At 43.2% G+C, this 21,076-nt stretch overlaps 1 protein-coding gene across 1 annotated transcript; it reads right to left on the minus strand.

The window, feature by feature from the left end:
* Positions 1-63: 63 nt before the first annotated feature.
* Positions 64-18,122, minus strand: SHISAL2B (shisa like 2B). Its single transcript, XM_055331790.1, has 3 exons — positions 17,932-18,122; positions 14,066-14,223; positions 64-2,930 (listed from the first exon to the last, which is right to left on the minus strand). The coding sequence occupies exons 1-3, from the start codon at positions 18,120-18,122 to the stop codon at positions 2,797-2,799; spliced, it is 483 nt and encodes a 160-aa protein (XP_055187765.1). The 3' UTR covers positions 64-2,796.
* Positions 18,123-21,076: the final 2,954 nt, after the last annotated feature.

Here is a 21,076-nt window from a genome sequence, read left to right on the forward strand (position 1 = left end):
TTAATGTTGATAAAAAAAAAAAGGCCATTGATTCCTTTCTTCAGCAAACATTGATTGAGTGCCTGGCATGGCAAACACTGCTAATAAGTATTGGGGATACAGAGATTGGTGAGACTCATTTGCTTCCCTGAAGAGGTTCATATTTAGTTGGTAGGAGAAACAGCAGAACACATCAATGTGTAAGAAGTGCAGTGATTGACCTGAGCATGCGTTTATAGAAACACAGAAGGATACTTAGCCTGGAGGAGTTAGAAGAGGCTGCCTAAAGAAAGTACTGCTTGACTTGGATTTTGATTTGAGGATTAAGGTGGAAGTCCTGGCAGTTACTGATGAGTCGGTACTGTGAACAAAACCCACAACAGAAAAGAACTAAGGGGTGTGTGTATCAAGAATTGCAAGCAATATGTGAGGCAGGAAGTGGGAAGAATCAAGACAACCGTTAGGTTTTCAGGAACACAAGAAAAGTCTTATGTTCCATGTTTGGAAGCTTGGACTTGAATCTATGAGCAATGAGACACCTTGAGAGAGTCTTATGGAAAGAAATGACTTATTGGAGTTTGGTTTCATCCATTTCAGAATCCAACTAAGCAGTTTTTACAAGATGAAATCACTCACATGAGACGGTCACATAGAAAATAACCTGAGTCTTTTATATCCTATTATTTGTATGTTCCTATTATGTTCTCTTCTAGACCCACTTGCCTTTCTGAGATTTGATTATTACCAAAAATCCCAGTGACTTGTCTTCTAAAAACACATAAAGCTACTGTATTCCTTATCAGACCCGTCCCCAGAATGACCTACATACGTGCATACTTTGAAATGTGTTTTGTTTTAAATGTTTAGATAATTTTTGACTGACTTAAATTCTGTCACTAGGCTAGTATTTGTTCCACCCAAATAAATCATATAAAATATTTTTCATTGTATAGTCTTGGCTGTAATTTGATAAGTCTTCTTGCTTTCTTAATATTTTGTCTCAATCTATGAAGCACAACTGCTTCAAAGTTACAGAGACACATGCCAGTTGGCCCACTGATTGAGACCAGTGGCTGTCCCCTCAGGTAACCTGGGTTGGCAGAGACTATAGCTAGTACTAGTACTAGGACTCAGTTGTCCTTGGGCCATTGGCCTCCAAGGAGAATATGTTTCTTAAGCCAGCATGCTGGTAATCCCACTTGTGAAGCCCAGCATCTTCTGACCTCATTTGTCTCCCCCCAAATTAAAAAAAAAAAAAAAAATATGCAGAATGCCAGAGAATTGGGCTGCCTCTCCTAGGACACAACCTATGACACACACAGCCATGCCCAGCCCCAGTATCTCTCAAAGGTTAGGAGGAGTTTGAGGGACTATGAGCATTTTGCTGGCCTTGATAGGTTTGCCTGCCAACTGTCATTTATGGCATCTGCCCTTGCCCTTGAACAACAAAGGTAGAACTGTACCAGTGCCTTAACTTTCTCAACCTAGGTTTTTACCTGATGCAACATCTGACTATTAAGATAATTATGAGTATCTGTGTATCAAGACAGCCAGTGTGAAATCTACAAGCAGTAGATGTTGCAATAATGATCTGGAGTTATGCTCTCAATATAGCCACATGTGGCTGTTTAAACTTTGATTAATTAAATATAAATGTATTCTTCAGTTGCATGAGCCCCATTTTAAGTGCCCAGTTGCCACATGAGGCTAGTGGCTACCATGGACAGTGCAGATAAAGAAAACATTTCCATCATCCCAGAAGCTTCTACTGCACAGTGCTGGTCCAGGAGATAACCCAGCTCTTGGTAAAAATTTTGACAGCCAAATGGTCAAAAGTTTGTAAAACCTGAACATGACCAAAAGCAATAGGGCATTCCTTTTTTTTTTTTTTTTCCTCTTCTACCAGAGAAGCCATATTTGACACATTTTGAAAGGCTAGTCTTTCAACTACAGGTATTTTATTCAACACAGATGTGTTGGCAGAGCCAGCTTTTAAAATTAATCCTTATTTCCTAGTGAATTCCGTTAGAAAACAAGGTCCGTGTTCTTGTAATAGAAATCACACTTAGGAATAAAAATCTTTCAAGACAATTATAATTTGCAGAAAGCATAGTTTGATTTCTAGGTGTCTAAGTGGTATTACTGCAATAGCCTTAGGTGGAGCTAGAGAACTTTATTTTTTTTTTACAACTTTCATTATAGAAGTTCCATAGAAACTTCATCAGTGAAGGATTTTTGTTAGGGTTACCCCTTTGGTATTCAGAAAATATTTGTCATGCAGATTACACATTGTGAGGGAATGTTACTGAATGTTAGCTTTTATAAAGACAATATATTCATTTTGTGCCCAGCAAGCCCTCTAAAAAAGGCATGGGTTGATCTCTAAGAGACCTAAGAACCTGCCACCTCTATTTTGTAAGACCCTTCCCCCTGAGATTTCCCCTATCCTGTACCATCTCATAAAAAGAACTGCCTCTAAGTATCAAAAGAATTGTGAAATGTTGGTGATGTGACAAATTTCTCATTGTTCTGCACCGGCATAGGCTTGCTTGTCTGTGTTATTGATAAGTTCTTTAATTTCTCATGAAGTATTAGCCTAATTTCATGTAATGCAAAAATATCTTAATTAGCAAATAAAAGTAAACTCCACATGATCAGAAACCTTAGTAGGTTTTTAATAAATTAATTGAATAATCGAAAATGCAGCTGTGTCTTGCTTTGTGAATTTTTAAAAAGCATAATTACGAACTGTATTTGGAATGCATTCTTTATTTGTATGGCTCCATCTCTGCAGTGAGCTTTTACAACAAAGGCTGTTTAATACACAGTTTTGATTTGTGTGGTATCCATTTTTGGATCTTGAATTATATCATCAGCTTCATAGGATGTTTCAATTGTTGAATTTGATGCTGCGTTTGAATTGGGGGCTTTGGTTTTCCTGTTTGGGGTGCCTGCAAAACACAAACCAAATGAAATAGTTATTTGAAATTATGACATAAAATTTGGCTTTTTAAAATGTGTGCTTAAAAAATACACTTTGGAGCCGTATTGAAAATATGTCTTGGAAACACTCCATGGATGAGTGAGAATTGAATCGTTTTAAAGTTGTTTTTGAGCATTTCCTTCTGAAAGTCAAATTAGGGAAATGATAACAGAAGTAAGAATTTCATTTCCGTGCTTACCTTTTTTATTTTTTTGCCTCCATGTTTCCATGGAGGAAATTACACATTGAGAAGAAGGCAACAATTTCTGGGTTGCTAAATAAAAGTGTGATTGTCCCTGTGCATAACGAACAAAACTATACTAAAGCTAATCGTAATAATTTGCAACACTCTTAAGGCTTTGCCCTCATAATCAGTTTAGATGTAATGTTTAAAAAGAAACACATTTGTGGGGAATCCCTGGTGGCTCAGCAGTTTAGCACCTGCCTTTGGCCCAGGACGTGATCCTGGAATCCCGAGGATCGAGTCCCACGTCAGGCTCCCTGCATGGAGCCTGCTTCTCCCTCCACCTGTGTCTCTGCCTCTCTCTCTCTCTCTCTCTCTCTCTCTCTCTCTCTCTCTCTCTCATGAATAAATAAATAAAATCTTAAAAAAAACCACATTTGTGCCATAATCTCATTCACTCATTCCATGTAAATATGAGTCCAAAATGCATAAGGGTAGAGGAATATGGACCTTTGCTCATCACCAAAACCAAACCTCATAGCAAAGAAATGGATTATTCTTCAAGAATGATTGTTAGAAAAGTTAAGGGCGCTCCTGGGTGGCTGAGTTGGTTAAGCATCTGACTTGATTTCAGCTCAGGTCATGATCTCAGGATCTTGAGACTGGAGCTCCATGCCTGGCTCAGCACTCAGCATGGAGTCTGCTTGAGATTCTCTCCCTTTGGCTCCCCCTCCTCCCTCCTCAGCAGCCTCCTCCCCGGCTTTCTCTCTCTCTCAAAAAAATCTTAAAGAAAAGTTATTGTATCATATAGTTCACCAACATATCCAAATTTAAACAACATAAATATGTAGAAGCAGTAGATTAATCCCCACTGTCACTAATGCCTCCTGGTGCTGAATCCCTAGCCCAGTTCACAGTCCGCATGTCTGACCTACTGGCAGCATTGTCCTTCCTTGGTCTCCAGGATACCACCCTTTCTTGACTCCCCTCCTCTTTCTCCATTGCTCCTTCTCAGTCTCTTGTTGGTCCCTTTTACTTCTCTCAGGCCCCTTAGAGTCAGGAGTGCCTCAGGGCCCAGCGCGTTGGTTCCTAGCCCCATCTTCCTCCCCAGTTAGTCTCATTTAGAAAAAAAATCTGCTCTGAACTTCCCTTAGAGGAAGTGGGATCCATTGGCCAAGAGGTTCCCCTATTAGAAACAGCTCCTTCCTCTACTGTTTGCCACTTACATCTTTCAATGTGTTCATACTGCCTGGCTTTGCTCAGTTGCAAGTAATTGTACAGACTGCTTTCCAGACCGTCAGCATACCCCCACGGTGGGTTGATTTGGGACCTCAACACTCGCAGGGCAAGATTATTTACAAGTGGTGAAGAACAATGTCTCCCTCCAGCTCCCAGATCCTGCTCACAGCACTGAAACATGGGTGGCACTGTTCTCTGAGCTCACCTTAAAAGTATCCGAAGTTTAAAGCATAGGGCCTGGAATCGTTCAAAAGATGCCTTTATTTCATCACTTCTGAACCTCTGTGGTGGTAAAGTACATGTTCTACTTCTCAACATTCCATCATAATGTTTCAACCATATAATGTGATTTTTTTTTTTTTAGAAGTTAATTTGTTGTAGGCACAACATTTTCTAGCCTGGTAAGTAGCTCTATGCCCAGTCAGCAATCATTATCTGTTAAATGGACTAGGGAAAGCTGGCATGAAAAATCTAATAAACCGATAAATTTGACTTGACTGTCACTTGCAGAGTGGAATTTTAGAAACTAATAGATGGAAATTTAACTACCAAGCACTTCAGTGGTGGAATTTATTCTCTATGGGGGCCACTGAAACTTTTCCTCCGGTAACATTTGAAAAGCAAAATTATTTCTAGGTTTGTTTTTCATTTGCACAGCAATGTTTGGTTAGTCCTCTTCAGTATTCAGCAGGTAAAGATAAAAGATCAAGGATAGAGGGTGTAAATTAGTTTCACATCATCTGGGTGGCTTTTGCATCTTACGTAAGCATTTCTTGACACACCTAAAACTTAGACTTTTATTGGAGTGTCTGAAACGCTGAACTGAATGAATGTTGGTTAATTCTAGTCCTTTGTGTTTCCTAAGCTTTTTTACAGACTTAGATTCATAAGTTATTTCAATAAGATTTTCAAGGTGTTTTTATCTACCTTGTCACATACAGTTTTTGTATTTTTTAAAAAATAAATTCAGGAAGTTATTTCCTAACTTAGAGGTTCTCTCTAAGAACCCCTTAGCTTGGGGTTCTCTCTTAGTCATCTCAGTTCTGACAGCCCCAGTTCCCTTTATGTATTTTCTGGCAACAACTGAAAGAGTTGAACTAACCTGTCTACTGCCCTCTGAGATTTCAACGCTTGCAAAATATACTCCAGGGTTACGGGTTTCTCTTCATCGGGGACTTGTAAAGACACCCATTCTCCAGCCCTGCCTCCTTATCTCCTTGGCTACTGGATCCTTCTAATCAGTGTAGGCACAAATTTGTCTTTTAGACTGGCTTCTGACAGCAAGGCAGTTCCCCTCACGGAACCAATCTGCTTCACAAACCAGAAAAGATTTGTCAGAAACACCCTTCCAATGTCACTGGAAGCAGGAATTTTGATTAGCAAGTTAACACCCCTAGTGTTCACTCCCTTCTCACAACTTATTAAAAAAAGAAAAAATCCAAAGGGGCTTTCAACATGTATCCTTTCTGGTAAGTCAGAGTAATTGGACATAGAGAAAAACCACTGCAGTGAGTAGCTATCGTGGTAACAAGAGTCCAGCCAACTGCACCTCTTTGGAATCCTTTTAAAAGAGAAAGCAAGAAAAGTCTGGGCAACCTCACCTTTTCCTCGTTTTGCTTTGATAAACAGATGCTAATTTTTTAGCCAACAAGGTAGAGAAAAACCAGCTGCCTCTTCTTCTGCCCCAAGATTACAACATGGACTGGATTTTAAATAAATCTGTCATTCCATGGAGCTCCCAAGGGATTTGTTACATCTAAAAGGTTTTTCTTTTTTAATTCCTCCTTTTCCTTACTGAATGCAGATTGTGAGGCTCCAACATTACTGTTCTTAACTGAGTTTGACATTAGTTGTTCTTTCCACAGCTCATGGCCCATTTTCTTTTTCTTTCTTTCTTTTTTTTTTCTTTTTTTTTTTTTTTTTTTTGGTGTCTGGTCATCAGAGGGAAATCTCAACCTTCCTTTAATTCTATACCTCTCAGACTGGCATTTAAATTAAAGCTTTGGCCTTTGCCAAAATTCAAATCCAATTCCTCAGACAATCTTTGCACGTATCCTCCACAAAGTATGCCAATAGATTTTTTTTTTCCGATAATAGTTGAATTTTGCATTCATTTTCAGAACCATTCCTCGGGAATCCATTTATCTTATAACTCATCTGTGAAATCTGCCCTTGCTTGCCATTTCAAAATACCAAAAGAGTGCTGGAGACCCCTGCAGGTCTTCCTCTCTTTGACTATCTGGCCGGAACTGTAATTAAGCTTTTCTGCTCTCATCTGCCCACATCCCCCTAGCTTCTGTGTCACATTCTCCATCCTACAGCAGCTTCTAATTCCTAATTAGCTGGCTCACTTTATTGCTGAGTGGAAAATCTACACATCTGACTCATCCCACAGTTCCTCCTAGGGAAAACAGGCAACCTTAAATCTACCCTAAGTGTGATTGATTTGCAAGAGGATGTTTTCCCTTCGAATTTAATATGGCCCATAGGCTGGATCTGAAGGTAATGGTCAAGTGGGCAAAACTTGCCTAGTGACCTACTGATCTATTGTGTTTTCCCTGTCTCCTTCTCCTGCCTTAAGAATATATAGATATCTCAGATAAATACACTTAAAAATTTACTGTAAAAGCTACAATCTTTGACTAGCCCTTTTGCTTTATCCATCCAACGATGAGTGAAGGCAGTTCTCTCCAGAAATGTTTTTCCTATCCTATTTTTTTCCACAATGAGCTTTCTTTTTCTTTTTCTTTTTCTTTTCTGCATTATTAAATTTTCCCAACCACTGGTGAATAACATAACTCAGAAATAACCTAGTGGATATTTAAAATCCTTTAAATGAATTTTCACAAGAGACCGGCTTCTGTTTTGTTTATTGGTTCCAACATCAGCCAAGATTGCCTAACCATGAGCCCTGAGGAGGACCCACAAATACTAAATGTGGCAGTAGCTCTGCTGAGCAATTTGATCTTCTACATTCTAGGAACAAAAACAGTCATAGGAAATTATATGATTATAATTATAATATTATATATAATATTAATTATATTATAATTATAATTATATGATTTTAAGTAGAAAAACCCCTTTAGGAGACATATTAACCTTTTCTGCCATTGAGTTCAAATTACCCCATCTTCTACTAAGATCTCAGTGAGTTCTTAAAGACTTTCTGAAACAAAGAATGGTATTACAAAATAATTTGGCAGCCTACTGAATAAGAGTTTTGAGCGGGGTTTTGTTGGAGAGGTGTTAAGGCTATTAAGAAAAATAGATCCCAAAGTTATCTGTAAACTTAGTGCAAAATCCATCAAAATACCACTTGATTTTTAAAAATTTGGCGTGATTCAAAAATTTATTTGGAAGCCTGAACATTACAGGAGTAGCCAACAAACTTTGATAAAGAAGAATAGTGGTAAGGGAGGAAGGAGAAAGTCTTGCCTGGTCAGATATTAAAACCATATCACTACCATAATTTTTACAGTATATTATTAGCGTAAGAATAAATGGATTGATAAATTTAACACAGCAAAATAGCGTTCAAAAAATTTTGGACACATTTCAAAAGGGCAAAGGACCCAATTTAAAGGAGGCTCCCACAGGCCAAATCTGAGACAATGTAAGGATTAGAATAAATAATGACAGTAATAGAATATTTTAAAACAAAGAATCTGAGTCCATACTGATCTTAATAAATAAATGAATAGGTAAATAAATAGGGGAGAAAGGAAAGCTCTTCCTTGTAGTAGAATAGCAACCAACATCAAAGGAATGTGAGGCTTGGAAAGTCACTATTTTATAACTATTGTAATAATAGGTCTAAAATTATTTTGAAATTTTGAATGGGGACACCTGGGTGGTTCAATGGTTGAGCATCTGCCTTCGGCTCAGGTTGTGATCCCAGGGTCCTGATATCAAGTCCCGCATCAGGCTCCCTGCAGGGAGCCTGCTTCTCCCTCTGCCTGTGTCTCTGCCTCTCTCTCTCTCTGTCTCATGAATAAATAAATAAAATCAAGAAAGGAAAGAAAGAAAGAAAGAAAGAAAGAAAGAAAGAAAGAAAGAAAGAAAGAAAGAAAGAAAGAAAAAAGAGAAATTTTGAATGAAAAAACTCAGTCAAGACCCATCAATGAATGGATGAAAATATGAGAAGGAACAGAATATTTTCCATCTCTAAGTACCTCCTCACAAAGTACTTAGTAATTAATAGGGAACAATCGTGACTTTACAACATACTAATCCAGCAAATACAACCTTAACCAACGAATCAAAGTTAGCATCACCTCTAATGGGACAAAACAATATTATGTGCTTCCTGCTATGATGCCCTGAGAATATGATTTCCATGTATTCCTGTCAAAATGTATTATCTCTCTCCAATCATGAGAAAATATTAGACAAATTGAAAGACACTGTACAGAATAACTGGCTTTTGCTTTTCAAAAATGTCGAGATCATGAAAGACAAAGAAAGGCTGACAATTAAAGGAGGCTAAAGAAATATGACAACTAATTACTAGACTAGATGCGGATGAGAAAAACATCACTATTAAGGATATTGGCAAATCTGAATATGAACTGAAGATTAGATATTACTGTATCCATGTTACATTTCCTGACTTTGATGAACATGCTGTAACTATGTAAGAAAAAAATCCTCTTCTTGGGAAATACTGAAATATTTATGGTTAAAAGGCACGATATCTGCAAAATTATTTTCAAATGGTTCAGAAAATATACATTGAATGGAAGTCACTGATAAAGAAAATGAGGCAAAACATTAAGAAGAGGTATACAACCTCTATGCAATTCTTGCAATTTTTCTTGAAGTGTGAAATCATATCAAAATAAAAGAATAAAAAAAATCACAGCACTCTGTCAGTAAAGTGGAATTATTCTATGACAAAGGCATTTACTTACTGGCAAACAAAGATGTCAATATTGTCCAGTGGAAAAAAATGCGTAAGACTCATCCCTCCTCCCATTTTGTTAGATCCACTTGTGTATAGATGCATACCAAAAATCCATGAAAGAATTCAACATGGTGTTCATAACCCCCATCTCTGTACGGTGCAATCACGTAAGACCCTGTTTCTTTGTTTCCCCATATTGTCTCATTCTCCACCAATAAAAGTGAATTGAAAGAAAGGTCTTTCTTTCCAGGTGACTCTTCTAAGAAGAAGAAACAGAGCAGACCATTCTGAGCCAGTCCGAGTCATGTTGTGCTCACGGGCAGAAGAAACAATTGCATGATCCTCAGATGTGCTTTCTCAGCATTCTATAGGTAATTTCTAGTTTTCTCCTAGGCAGCCACACCTTACTGAGGATTTGCTTGCTCTCTCTCATTTAGATCGCCTGCCTTTACAAGAGAGACCACCAGGTAGATACAGGCTTGGAGTTTCTACTACCTCTCTACAGCTGTATTGTTCTGTTTGTGCCAAGCAGCTCTACTAATAACCGTCCTTTCAATTTCCATCCCAAACTCTGCTTCCAACAAGCCCTGTCCTTAGGCCTTCACCACTCCCCCCCTCTCCACACACACACTCCCCCAGCATGTCAGAACCACAGGGTGGATGTGCTTAGGCTTCCTGGAGCTCCAATCTTCTTCAGATGTGAGGAGGAAAAGATGTTATTATTAAAGACAAGCCTTCACATTCAGCCAAATGGAAAAAAAAATGACGTAAATTTTAAAAATAAGATGGGAAAAGGGTAAACATAAAAGGGGAACTTCAAATAATTTAAAGCTGAGATCATGACCTGAGCCGAAGGCAGACACTTAACCGGCTGAGCCACCCAGGCACCCTTTCTTTCTGATGTATACAATTTAAGCTTTTATACATTTTGAATTGATCCCGAAAACATCAGATCACTGGCAGTGACTGCAGTGTTTCATTGGGCTACCTCCAGGGTACACTTTGTGGACAGGTACTGTCGCCAAGAAATTAATTACCCTTTAAATTGTGTCCCATCATAATTTTCTTCCCTCTTTCCGTGTTTTGAGTTATGCACATTTCCAATGCCCCATGTGGTCATAAGGGGCTCCCTGCACAGCAGGGAGTCTGCTTCTCCCTCTCCCCCTGCCGCTCCCCTGCTTTTGCTTCTCTTGCTCTCTGTCAAACAAATAAAAAAATCTTTTTTAAAATTAAAAAAATAAAACTGACTTAGGGCACTGCACTTTGGTGTTTCTATAAGTGACAATAGTCTAAGTCTAGAATAGTTTAATAGACAGTTTTGCCAAGTTTTCCTTTGTGTATCTTTATTGAGTTTTATTCTTTTTTTAAAAGATTTATTTATTTGAGAGAGAGAGAGAGAGAGAGCACGCACTTGAGCACGAGTAGAGGGAGGGGCTGAAGGAGAAGCAGACTCCCTGCTGAGCCCAAGGTGGGGCTCAGTCCCAGGACCCTGAGAGCATGACCAGAGCAGAAAGCAGATGCTTAATCGACTGAGCCCCCCAGACACTCCAAGCAAGGTTTACTGAGACATAGTAAAGTGATAGTACAAAGCTTCTGAAGACAGAGGGGACCCGAGAGGGTTGCCCACCCTAAGTCAGTTTTAGAATGCACACAAAAACATTTTTCCCCTCTAAGCCATTCAAATTGCCTATAAAGACAACAGTCTCAATTATAAAAATTTTATAAAAATCTAAAATAATGGGAGGTCGACTCTTAGGAATAGGTCACTTTGAAAGAAGAGAGTCGTAACAGACAATACCAGTTTCCTCTGATGTAATATTCACTTGCTTGCTCTTCTGCAAACATTTTATTATGTCCTTGACCTTGAAGGCATTCTTTAAGTGGAATAAAGACTTTTTGTTTTAATAGCTAGAACATGGGAATCTATTCCTAGGTGGAACAGAGCATGCATATTTCACAGCAGCACCACAATGTTTGCACTTTAAAGGATCACTTTCAAATATAAACCATCTTCTTCTCATGTCTCAGTAACATGTGGACTGCCTATTTTGTTTTGGGCTCCCCACCATGTCTGATTTGGTTAAAACCAACCCAAAGAACCCAAATCACTTCATTTGAAAGCAGCAGGAAGGTGGTGATCATATAAAACCCTGCCTTGTCAACAGCACACAATGTTTTTGAGAGGAAACATTTTGATGCAAGGAAGCAACTCATTCTAACTACCTCAGAAGGGCATTAAATGGATCTCCTTATCTAAACAGCAATAAGAGGACAAGACTTGAATCAACAAGCCAACTAATTCTGTCGCTGGGTTCTCAGAGCCAACATGAAATAACATGAAATAACAACATGAAATAACATTCTGGAGCAGTCCCTGAGATAAATCAGGAAAAACAGCCAACTTCTACTTAGCACAATGCACTGCACAGAGGAGACATTCAATGACTGTTTGATGACTCTACAGGTCACAATAAAGATGTCCCTTTGATCATCTACTATAAATTGATCATTTACTTCATTCAACAAACATCGTTAAGTGTTCTAGGCAATAGGGATACAGTTGTAAGGAAACAAGATGAAAATTATTACTTTCTTGGAACTTACTCTCCAGTGGGAGTGGAGAAAAGTTAGACAGTAGATAACTAAAATATATAGTATAGTAGTGCTGACCGCTTAGGAGAAAAATAGAACAGGAAGGGTGTGTGAAATAATGAAGGGGAGCTAAAAAGCCAGACAGGGTGACCAGGGAAGAACTCCCTAGGAAGGTGACCTTTTAGTAAAGATGTGAAAGACAGTGCAAGTCACATGGATATCTCAGGGAAAAGCCTTCTGGACAAGGGTGGCAGCACATGCAAAGGCCCTGCAGCAGAGGAGTTTCAAGGGACAGCAAAGAGGCCAATGTGTCTCCTCCGCACAGGAGATGAGAGGAATGTGGGTGGAGAGGGCAAACCGCAGAAGCCCTGATAGGTCCCAGGTAAGGCTTCAGTATCTAACAAGACAGATGGGAAGTGATTAAGGTTTTGTTTTGTTTTGTTTTGTTTTTTGTTTTTTATTTTTAGCAGAGAACTGACAAGACCTGGCTTGGGTTTTAGCAGCCTCACTTTTCCTGCTTTGTGGACAGCAGACAGCAGGGGAGCAAGGGCTTAGCTGGGAAGGGGAGCTATTTGTTTTAAAATGCAGAGTCTGGGGATGCCTGGGTGGCTCAGTACGTCCTCCTGCGTGGAGTCTGCTTCTCCCTCTGCCTGTGTCTCTGCCCCTCTCTGTGTATCTTTCATGAATAAATAAATAAAAATCTTTAAAAATAAAATAAAATAAAATGCAGAGTCTGGAGTTCCCTGGTGATTCTTAGGCATAGCAAAATTCAAGAACTTCTACTTTAAATTATCTTGAAACAAAAATTGATTTTATGATCTAATTCTTTGGTGATCACCAATCCAGTGCTGCATTTTGCCAGTGGAGAAACAGGATCTAAGCTACTGGACTCACTTCAACGAACAACCTGTCCATTCAGCTGCACAGTTCCAAACAGCGCTTCAGAAAAAGATCCGCCAAGGGACCCTGGCCTCTTGCTCTGTGATGCAGGACACCCTCTGGGAGAGATCTCCTCTGCAGAAAAGGAAAGTAGAGCCAATGCAATCATTCAGTCACAGTGTATTTGATAAGGTCACAGAGCATGTACTCCATAAATAGAAGTTTCAGGATTCAGCCCAAGGAGGGCATCTGAGCAGGTGACTTTCCAAAACTTTTTAAAGTAAACTTTTCAGTTCCTTTTTAAGTAGAAGTTGGTGAGCACTTGTATCTTATTCTAAATATATAGATCCTACATTTTTAAAAATATTTTTATTTATTCATGAGAGACACAGAGAAAGAGGCAGAGGCAGAAGCAGGCTCCCGGGATCAAGCCCTCAGTCAAAGGCAGATACTCAACCACTGAGCCACCCAGGAGTCCCTACCTCCTAAATTTCTATTAAAATACACTTTAAGTATGTATCTCAAAATGTTTGATTACTACTTTTTAAATACACCAAGAGAAATTTATATTCACAAAAGTCACAACAATTCTTTCTGATTGAATTTCGCATGCTAACGGTTAGCATTTGTGTGACACTTTGTAATTGAGATGATGAGACCCAGTTCCACAAACTGTACATAAAAATTTCTTTCTAACTCTATAGGCACTCTCCACACAAGCGCACAAACACACACGCACGTGTGTATCTTCACTAGCGTGTAATCCATTCAAACACTGTCTTCTATTGACTTTTCCTCTGCTTTTATTCCTTCTGTGGGCCTCTGCAATATTTTATGGGCCTCCCCTGAATACTGCACCCCTCAAACGCTCAGGGGAAAGCCCAACTGACCACTGACTGGCCCATCTTGAGCGATGCAACCCTGAGAATTAACCACCAGAGATTTTGCTCATCTATTCAACTTCTTTGGCTCTATCAAAAACAAAGTTAATTTTTTTTTAACTCTAAGAGGATAAAAACCTTCAAAATGGAAAGAGACTTAAACATAATGAGTGGATCTGCTGGATCCATGTGTTGGTTTTCATGAGAACATCTACATCCTGCCACTCTTATGTCCTCTGGCCCAATTTCTCGAAGGGTTTTCACCGTTAACGCCTGATTTCATGTGAATCTTTTAAAAGGCGCCTAACATACCGAGTTTTTGAAAAGCGTTCCTTGTCAACGGTCTGATGTGTCACCCAGGGATGGGTGATCGTTTTGAATCACATGCAGGGAGTTGGCTACAAATCACAGACACGGATTACCTTCTCGAGTGGAAGACGCCTCTAGGTGCTGAAGCTGGAGGCCGCTGTCTAACCTTTGAGGCTTTGTAGACAGAAATAAGTAGCACAGGACACAGACGCTGATGACAAAGGCAAGTAGAACAAGGGCAGCAGTTCCCAGTCCAACCAGGGCACCGATGCTGGAGGAGACAAGAAGAACATCCTCACTGTCGCACAAAATGGTTTGCACACACACCCTAGAGGGCAGGTTTGAATGTTGTTCATTCTTGCTCCAGGCACTCCTAGCCAAATTATATATTAGTACAAAAGGTCTCTGATTGGAATCTAAAGCTCACCTCCTGCCTTCCGCAGGTTCTTACATTTTCTCGATACATTTACATGGTAATGTTAGTAATAGAATATCATGCGAGCTCAGATGGCAGGTGGATGGCCACATGATTCTCTAAATACCGCAAAGGAACCTCTGTCAGTATATGTTAGAAGCAAACATCGTGTTCACCAACAAAAGGGGAATTAGCAAAATACTCTCTGGGACAAAAGTAGCGATGCAGATGTAGAACTTTTCTTTTGGAGACGTGTATGGAAGAGGGCACCTACCAATACACGAAGCCACAGCTCTTCCAAAAGAGAAGAAGGTTTAATGAAAGGGAAGCAGTACTTATGAAATGTATATAAAGTCCAGGTTTAGCTGGGTTTTTCCTTTCTAAAAGAGCATAATAGTGCCTCTAGTGCCAAGGAAGAAACCCTTGTGCTTTTCTCCAAAAAGGGGGGGGGGGGGATATCTGATACTCTTTTCTCCGCATTAACTTTGTAATAATTCCTTCCCAGCAGTTATCTAAGACTAATTGTTTGAGAGGTAACACAGTTTACATAAGCCTGTGAACTTGATACTTTTAAATAGGAAAAGGATCTTGGAAAAAAAATTATCTCGAAAGACTAATAAGCTTTCCTTATTATTTTGCTTTCCAATGTATGTAAACATGTAGAGAGAGATTTTAAGCTGCTCAAGAGCACATAGTTCTGTTGACTTGCCCATAGTGTAGTGCCCCCGACAAGTGTGAGATGTACCCAGGGAAGGAGGAAGGGGAGACTCTGACCAGGGATGCTACGTGTGTTAGGGCTCTGGGAAGAAGGAGAAAAAAATCAAAAGTGAGCCGCTAAGCTTATTCCATTTATTTTGATTTTAGGAGATAAAGCCCTTCTGCCATTTAGAGATGGCCTCCTTGGCCACAGACTTGGAGTCAGACATCCAAAGACATGTGTGTCTGCTATACTCATGTCGGCCCCTACTGAAGACTGGATAATTTTGTGGTTAGAGTCAGTACGTAGTTTTATATCTAAATTGGACTTCGCCCTCGCTTGTGCACTCTGAGTCCAAGGGGTAGACTCCCTGGCTCCGGCAACTCCGCTTTCATGTTAGTTTGCACCAAAGCTGACTTTTGTAGAGTATATGCATCTGGGAACGTTAGGACTATGCACAGACACAGGGGAACATAATCCACTTAATTAACATTAAGTTAATGTTGCCTAAGACAGCTAGGCTGCCGCACATCTAGGAAGATTCCTGAAATGAGAACAGGTTATTAAAAAAAAAAAATCTTCAAAGTAAAAAAAGTAATTTAGTCAATTTAAAAGTCAACTTAATTAAATTCAACACGCATATTGTGAGCTTTCAATGTGCACAAATGAAAAACCAGCCACATGATTTGAAGGAAAAAGCAAAGCATGCTGTTGCTGCTTTCTATTATAAGGAAAGAAGGTCCTGTATAATCTTGGACAGTTAGTGTCACAGTTCCACTACATTGGAAATGCTGCTTCGTGCGCACAAAACTCTAGATACATCTCCTAACATATTCATTTTGGGAAATACTTACTGACCTCATGTGTTGCCCTGTGCAATAGGTATTATTTTCCTAGTTCCTCAAAGCAGGTTGCCAAAGGAAGCCCTGAGAGGTCAGGGACTTATTTGTAAGAGAAGGAAGGATGCTGTGGGAGGATGGTTGGGGGGGGGGGGGTTGGTGGAATGCAGAACAGGCCAGATGATCCCATCCTCGCAGCATCCTGGGCTCTGAAGCTACAACCACGTTCACGTTACCTTTCCCCGCCTTAGCAACTTCGCTTACCTGGTAGTAGCTGCGCCCCACCTTTCTCCAGCAGCTGCAGAATCTCAGAACAAATGCTAGTGGCTTTAGAAATATTTCCCTCATGGGGACTATTTTAAATTTGGGTGGAGAGCAAAGAATAAGAGGGAAATGAAGCTCTGAATTTTACTTCCCCAGTGCGTTCCCAGCGCTCAGTAACTCACAGGATCCCCAGGCTTAACATGCCAACAGATGCCATCAGTTGAGATGGTTTTTATGTCTCCCAGGAGCTGAGCTCTCCTGTCCATGTTGTCCAGGCTGAATGAAGACCCCAGCTAGCTAGTCGTTCTCTGTACCCTCATAAACCTATCCTCTGCTGCCTGTCACTTTGGAACTATTCAAGGGTCTGAGAATCCCAGACACTTTTCTGACTGAGTTTGACTTAAGAGTTGCCAGTCTCTGTTGGAGGTGCTGCCCTCATTATTAACACCTCCAAAGACTCAGAGCTGGCTTCCAAAAGTGCTATTTTCCAAAAGGCCGAATGATATGCAATACTGATTACTTCTCCAGATGAGAGGGGTAAGCCACCACTATTTTCTGAGATTTTGCCCCACTCTGGCCACAATACGACGTTGTCACCTGAACTGACTGGTTAGTGACACTCCTTTGGAGGAGTTTTTGAAACTCACAGTATTAAAAAAAAAAATTATTTCATTGCCTCCAGAAGTAACAGTTACAATCAGCCGTTGGAGACTGGACAAGTGTGACAAATTCTGGATCATGCTAGAGGATTAGAGAAATAACACTCTTCTGCTTGCTAGCAGCGTCTCTCTCTTGTCGGGCATCATCAGCTCATTGGTTTGTGAGAAACCAATGAAGGTGGGTTTGGAGTTCTTTCCCGTTCATTATCCAGGCAAAAACCAAAGGATGGAGTTCAGAGGTTGCAATCTTCTGGAGTAGAAAGGGGCGGGGGGAGGGGAGCACTTCACAGTGAAAATACCTGCATCAATAGTAGGTGGACTAAGTAAAATTGCCATCATAGGAAAAAGAGGCAAGGAAGGCTCCACCTTAGAAAGTCTCCTGTCTGGGGTCCCTCGGTGGCTCAGCGGTTTAGCGTCTGCCTTCGGCTCAGGGGTGTGATCCTGGAGACCCCAGATCAAGTCCTGCATCGGGCTCCCTGGATGGAGCCTGCTTCTCCCTCTGCCTCTCTCGAATAAATAAACAAAATCTTAAAAAGAAAGAAAGTCTCCTGTCTTGGCTCCAGGGGCCAAGTGGCCCACGTGTTAATCAAGGGGTGTCCTGTAAAGGTTCTAAGGAGCGGGTATCACAGCAAGTAAAACTTTCCCTCTGCCTGTGATCCATCAAATTCGGTTCAGGGTCATCTGAAAAGAGCAAATTTGGGGAGTCCAGTCGCTCTACGCGCGCGCACGCCTCTTTTTGATTCCTCCGCACCCTCCAGGAGACTTTAAACCCTTTAAACACTCCGGTCTTCGGTGAATACCTAAGAAGGCGCCCCCCCTCCAAGTGTCTGTCTCCCCCTTTGTATTCAAATGTACCAAATGCCCGAACAAATGCAAAAGAGCGAGAGCTGTGCGCGCCTGCCCCCCGCACCCCGCACCGCGCACCCCAGCGCCCAGGGCGCACAGCCTCGGGGGGTCCCTCGGCCGGGCCGGGGGTCGGGGGAGCAGGGGGTGCAGCACCAGGCGGGTCCCTCAGCCGCCCCCCCCCCCCCAGGGAGCCGAGCCTGCACCACCACCACCCCCCGGAGCATCCCCCCTCTCCATCCCGGGCCCGCCGCCTGCGCACCTGAGGCTCCACATGTAGCCGTGCTTGTAGGGGAAGTAGCTGCCCGGCTCCCCGCAGCAGTACTTGAGGTCTGCGAAGCCGCAGCAGTAGCGGAGGGCGGCGCCCTCGCCGCTCCGGGGGCACTCGAAGGGCTCCACGAAGGTGCGGTTGAGGCTGTAGTAGCCCGAGCACACCCGGCCCGCCTCGCTCATCGCGGCCCGGCTGCGCTCCTGCGGGGGGGCGGCCTCCGCGCGCCCCCTCCCCTCCCCTCCCCGTCCGACCCTGGGCCCTTCTCCCACCGCGTGGTCTCCTGCTCGCCCCCTGCCTTGGGCGGCTTCCTCGCGCTCCCTGCACCGGCACCCGGGAGCTCAGCTGGCCCCGCGGCGCGCCAGAAAGCGAGCTCACCCGCAGGAGAAGTGCGGGTGTGGCAGGTGCCTGCCGTCTGCACAGGTGCAGCCCGAGTTGCTGCGCCGCCTGCCCGGGATGGGGGGGGGGGCTCCGGGCACGCGAGCAGGACGGGTCCCCCCCACCCTCACCCCCCACCCCGCAGAGCCACAGCCACTGCGCTGCCCCGGGAGCTGGGAGGGGGGGTGAGGCGCACCCCGACTTTGAGAAGGACGCGCGACCCCCTAACAGCTGCCAGTTCAAAGAAATCAAAGAAGCAAGGTTTTTTTTTTTTTGTTTTCACCCCAAAGCTGGCCGTGCGTTCCGCATTCTGGGAAGCGGCCCCGCAGAGGGAAGGACAGGTGGCGGTGAGGACCTGCTGCGGAGACGGAGACCGGGAGAAGGACAGGGGGGCAAAGGACACCTGGAGAAAGACACCGGCCTCCGTGGGGAAGCGCTGCAGAAATTTCCCTGGTTCCCCCTCTGTGTCGTGTTCTCACTTAGGGACGGGGGTGCTCATAAGGGTGGGAAGGGATGCGGTTGTAATAGAGCAAACCCCTGTCGGTGTGCAAAGAAGAAAATGATAATAGCCCCAAGCTGGAAAAGGAGGGGACTGTGACATTCGTCGCATTTGCAAGACAGAAGAGCTGTCCTTGCCCTTGGTTTTCTGTGTCTTTCCCTCCTGCCACAGGGTTGATTGGATGTTGCGGTGATACCTTGTTGGGCGCCGGGTATTTCTGTACAGTCTGAACACTCCCAGAAATGCTCCCGAGCCTTGTGGAACCCGGTTAAGTCCCTGGGGCGCAGTTGGGGGTCCCTCAGAGTTTGCTTGTAACCTTGGTAGGCAGAACCAGAGCGGCCTGAGGACTGCATGCTCCGCATCCCTGACGGGAGGTGAGGTGAGGCCTCTACTCCACGCCGCATGAATCCTGAGACTCACCAGTCCGGCTGGTGGAACAAACTATTGCAGGCATCCTGTGGATCATAGGTGTGCTTCCTCTGCTCCTTTTATGTGGGTCTTTTCCTGGATTCTAGTAGTTTCTTGACAGACATGTGCTCATCAGTACTCAGCTGAAGACTCAAGAAGATCCTCCAGTGACCTCTCTCTCTCCAGTTCTCTCTCTCTGTCTCTCCATCTACTCACCGGTACTATGTCTTGCCTTTGGGGACCCTTGTCCTGCACAACCTGGTACCCATGTTCAGTACCTGTTGTTTCTCATTACAGTGGTTGAACGTTTTGGGGCAGAAGGGCTAATCTTGTCTCGGTGAAGCCATTTTAGCTGAAGTGGGCCAGGCGATTATCCAGGGGCCAGTTGGGTTCTCTGTCCTGGGACTGGGGTTCTACCCTGGCGACAGGAATCCACAGGGTGCTGGTCTGCAGAAAAGACAAAATGAAGCAGGGAGGAGCCGCACAGAAGGGTGGAGAGAGTGCTCATGGTTTTGCAATTCAGTGCAAGTCCTTTCCTGAGACCCATCCTACTCCTATTACTGCAATTCTGGGGACGGCCCTGACCCCTTAGAGTAAAATGCCCTTTCTGGCTGAGGTGCCTTCCCCTCGGAATCTACTGCTTGCACCCAAAGGGTTCTAAGCCCTGCAGCACAGCTGCAGGTGAAGGCCAGGGCAAAGGCAGTTAAGAGACAGACCCAAGAGCTGCTGGGCCAATGAAGCAGGGAGGGGGGTCGGGAAGGGGCTTTAGGCTTTTCTTCCCGTTGTGCAAGAGGAAAAGAAGATGAAAAGAATGAAAGTTCTTTTGGGCGGTGATGGCAACTGTCTCAACAAAACGCATCAAAGTCTGCCTGGAGTGGAAGACATCAAGGTGGAAGAAGCTGAGAGCAAAGGCCTGGAGACGTGCTCGGGCAACAGGCAGAGCAGAGTACAAGGACCGGCCCCTCGCCGAGGGCCCGGGGTATGATTAGAAGTCCTGGCTCTCCGGTGGAACCAACTTGCTGGCTCCTGTGATTTTTCTTTTTTTCTTTTTTCTTTTTGCAACAACGAACAGTGGATGGTGGGGAAACAGGAGCAGGGAAATGAGCGGTAGGACTGGGCAGGACGATTCTCTGGGGCTGTGCTCTGGCCCCTGATGCCTTTGCAGTCACATCGGTGCCTCGGCCCTGCCCTGGCCCCAGAGCCACACCATATGCACGGGAAACATGCACACAGAGAAGGGCACGCGCACAGCTGCCCGACTCCACCAAGCCTGGAGTACCTTGGAGCCTCTGAAGTTCAAGTAAACACAAGAGCCTTTTAACACAAGAGATTTAAGAGCAGGGTCAAGGTTGAGGCTTTCAGCAGCACAGGTGGAGAAGATGCGCAGCCTGCTTGACTTGGCCGCTGCCTGGTCCCCCCTGTGACCGAGTCCTCGGCTCTCAGCCTCCAGGCAGGAGTGACAGCCAGTGGGGTGCAGCTGGCCCAACCTCAGAAAATTGCCAGAAATTATACCCTTCATTTTCACATATCTCGCTGGTTCTCAGCAAAGATGGTACCACCCTTTAGGTAATATTTTGCATGCAAGTTTGGGTGGTCATGATGCCTGAATGCCCACCTGGTGACAGGGATGTAGGCCAGTGAGCTAGACATCCTGACATCCTGCAACATCTACAGAAAAATGAAGAACTGTCTGTGACTTTTCAAACGTGCCACGGGATATGCACATGGATGAAAACCGTATTTATGCACATCTAAAACCCGTTCCTGTGTTACAAATGAAATACAAATAAGCATTTGTTGAATTTTCCAGGAACGTAATTCGAGGGAAATTGTTCTTTGTTTTGTTTGGAACTT

This window comes from Nyctereutes procyonoides, unplaced genomic scaffold (assembly GCF_905146905.1).
Source record: "Nyctereutes procyonoides isolate TBG_1078 unplaced genomic scaffold, NYPRO_anot_genome, whole genome shotgun sequence".
Classification (NCBI taxonomy): domain Eukaryota; kingdom Metazoa; phylum Chordata; class Mammalia; order Carnivora; family Canidae; genus Nyctereutes; species Nyctereutes procyonoides.